The sequence below is a fragment of the Epargyreus clarus genome, unplaced genomic scaffold, assembly GCF_041222505.1.
Source record: "Epargyreus clarus isolate Ecla_fem2 unplaced genomic scaffold, WU_Ecla_fem_2.2 ptg000007l, whole genome shotgun sequence".
Lineage (NCBI taxonomy): Eukaryota > Metazoa > Arthropoda > Insecta > Lepidoptera > Hesperiidae > Epargyreus > Epargyreus clarus.
In genome coordinates this window covers 7,517,579-7,521,005 of record NW_027332215.1, presented here as the reverse complement: position 1 = coordinate 7,521,005, position 3,427 = coordinate 7,517,579, and the positions used below count along the sequence as shown (strand labels likewise).

The 3,427-nt window shown below is 44.8% G+C and overlaps 1 protein-coding gene across 1 annotated transcript; it reads right to left on the bottom strand.

The window, feature by feature from the left end:
* Positions 1-2,544: 2,544 nt before the first annotated feature.
* Positions 2,545-2,992, bottom strand: LOC140743519 (uncharacterized). Its single transcript, XM_073074852.1, has 2 exons — positions 2,870-2,992; positions 2,545-2,802 (listed from the first exon to the last, which is right to left on the bottom strand). Exons 1-2 carry the CDS (start codon positions 2,990-2,992, stop codon positions 2,545-2,547), a joined length of 381 nt encoding a protein of 126 aa, XP_072930953.1.
* Between the last annotated feature and the right edge of the window lie 435 nt (positions 2,993-3,427).

Below are 3,427 nucleotides of genomic sequence, written 5' to 3'. Positions count from 1 at the left end.
AATACAGGATGTGTTTTTCGCACGGCTAGGGCAATCGATTAAAAAAATCGATTGAAGCTGTTTTAGTTTCTTTCAAAATCTGCCTCGTAACTCCTTTCAGCATTTTTCTCTATTTCTGATTAACAGTTTCTCATTTGGCGTTCTGATTTAGATGCGAGAATATTGTAATGAAAAACACTTTAAATAAAAAAAAATGGCCAAGTGCAAGTGGACCAGACACACGAAGAGTTCCATACCATAAAATGTTCAAGTCTTCCTATAACAGTTCAGTAGATAAATCAAACAAGTAATTTAATAAAAAAAATCAAAAGCCTGACTGCAGAAAAAGGCCGAAGTAGAATTTCCAAAAACGGTGAAATAGGCGTTTAATTATTTTTATCCAGAAAGCAAAATACAAAGTTGCATAATAAGTTCCTGCAAAATCAAAAATTATTCAAACATTCTGTCAACCCTATTTTATACCCTTTAGTAGCGTCATTTATAATACGAGTACAAGGAACCTATGTGTAAAATTTCAACACTTGGTGTTGTGAGTTGTTCTTTGTCTTACCTATTTAATCAGACAGTCATCTCGATGTTTTATATACATATATATATTTTTGTAATCTCCTTTTAATTGCCTTTATTTTGATACCCTACTCGATAGGTTTGTTTAAATTTTTTGAACGTGTTGCTATTTCCCGAAAAAAATCTACCATTTTACGCTCTATAAGATATTAACTTCAGTAATTCAAAGTTCTAATCATTATTTTACCTCGTTAAGGGTAGAATTTCATTATCTATCACCAGCAAGCCAGATACAATATTTCATAATGTTTCTTCAAAATTAACGTTTGTTCAAATGAACTTTCAACCTCTATTTTACATTCTTCGGGGTTGGTTTTTCTAAAGCGGATGAAAGGGTGTGTCCTTGTTCCTATCCAGAAAGCAAATACAAAATTGTATAGTAGTTGCTTCAAAATTAAAGGATTTTAGTAAACCTGTCAACCCCTATTTTACCCTCTTAGGGGTAGAATTTCCAAAAGTCCTTTCGTAGTGCGTATTTACGCTATATAAATAACCTATGTGCAAAATTTCAGAACGTAGATTTCTGAAAAGTTAATTAGTCATTTAGTTTGTCAGTCAGTCAGTTAGTTACCTTGCTGTTTTATATACGTACAATGTACATACGAGTATATATTTTTGTAATCTCCGTTGAATTTCCATTACTATGTAATACCCTACTCGATAGGTTAAGTTAACTTTTTTTTTGAAATAGGTTACTATTTCACGCCAAAAATCCGCCATTTTGATTTTTTTTCTAACACCTATCTAAGGACACTTGAGTCATTGAGACGAATATAATGACACCTTAACTGTCGAAATTCATTCAGTCGTTTGTTAGATCCGAGGGAATAAAGAAAGACAAACATACAAGATACGCGCGAAAAATATAACCCTTCTTGGCAGGCGGGTAAAAACGCCCAAAAATAGCGGTTTTTTTGTATTTTAAGTATTTATTTTTACAGCGACCACCGTTATACACATCCTTTGAAAATTTCAATTTTTTATCTACCCTTATTATTTCAGAGATAGAGTCCTTTTTTTCGTGGGGAAACCCCTCATGGGTTCCTCTCGGCTGCGGGGGCAGTGTAGAGGATATGCCGGACTCTCACCGGCTAAAACCCACGATGTTCCGCTGAACGCCCTTTGTCGGGACCACGGGTACGCTAATAGCACTCGTCCGCGGTCCCGACAGCGTTTGCCCGCGTCCGGGCACATCTCGGTTCGGGATGGAGCTGGAGCTGCTCTATCCGTTGAGGTGCACGGGGAAACCGTGCGCGGCGCCTCGAGGTTTGTTGGTTTGACGCAGAACACCCCCGTATCCTGCGCCTATGCCTCTGTTATGGGGGTAGTAACGAGGCGTTGGGAGCTAGTCTTCTACGCCCGGTTTTCCGGCTGCGGATTGGGAGGTCCGACGTTTTCTCTCTCTCCCTATCCGCAGCCTCCTTCTGTGAGATGTCTTCCTTGTAGAAGGATTTTATTGCTTTCCAAGATCTCTCGCTCCCGACCATAGCTTTTACTACGTCGAGGAGCGAGAGTTCTGGCCCCACTGCAGCGACGAGTCGTGTACTCGCTTTCTGTCCCAAGCTGGACACACCTCCAGTGTATGCTGCGCCGTGTCCTCGTCGCAGCTACAATAGTGGTACTGGCACAGGTACTTTCTAAAACATCCATGTCCCGAGAGCACTTGCACCAGCCGGAAGGTCAGTGACCTATGCCGCCACCAAGCCATCTTGGTCCTCCATCCAGTTATCCAGGGGAGGGACGAAATATGGCTCCGCTACCACCGCCACTTCTATCAATCACTGTGCGACAGTGGGTGATATTTGCCTGAAGTAGGCGATGGGCCTTACTTATATTGGCTTAGCGACCACTACCTCCCCGGTCCCTCCTTCAGCGGGAGGACAGTCGACAGCTGCCGGGGCATTTGAGGCAGCAGTAGGAACCTCGGCAGCTCGGCAACCGCAGCAGCAGCAACGGGAGTAGGAGCTGTGGCTACCTTCACCCCTTCTTATTCTTCGGTGGAGAGCACGCTTTGCTCTCCAACTGATTTTCGGCCGGCCTGTTCGCCGCCGCGCAAACCGAGCACTTTGGCGCGTCAGTACACGTGTTGGCTTTCTGACCGGGTTTACCGCAGCGATAGCATTCTTCGCTGCGGTCAGCCTTTGCGGTGCATTGTGCTCTGACATGTCTGTTTTGCAGACACCGCAGTGTTCTCGGCTGCATCACTTCTGCTCTAGCTGAATCCCAAGTAATCAGCTGCCGGCCAAGATTCCCGATCTTTTTAATGGCATTCACTGAAGCCATCAACCCAGACAGAACTCACTCCACGTTGAGTGGGTCGGATGATCTCTACTTTTATTGAGTCTCCTGAGCAGCCTCCGTCACGTGCAACGGCGGCAGCAACGTCCTCTGTCGTCATAGAGTCATCCAGACCCGTGACCCGCATTTCTGCACACTTCATGGGTCTCGAGACTGTGGCAACTCCTTCGTCAAGGGTCTCTCTGAGTTTTCGGGCCAGAGAGTCCGCCTTGTCACCGCTGCATGCCCCAGGTACCTCTAGGATGCGGGCACCGGTGGCCGCCGTCCTTAGTTTGAGACGAGTAATATTTAGGCTCGGGAGATTAATGCCCTCCCTCGCATTCGCCTGCACTTTCCTAAAAGTTACCCGTCTTTTCTCAGCCTCAAGCTGCCGAGTTATAACTACAGCCGAGGAACAAGAAGGGCGTAGTTTTACTAAAGCTTTCTGGATAGGCTCGGGTTACTGCTTTATCCTTCTACCCCAGAGAAAGAGCCCTATGACAGACAGACTGACGGCCAGACGGACAGACAGCGGAGGCTTAGAAATAGGGTTCCGTTATTAACCTTTAGGTTTGGAACCCGT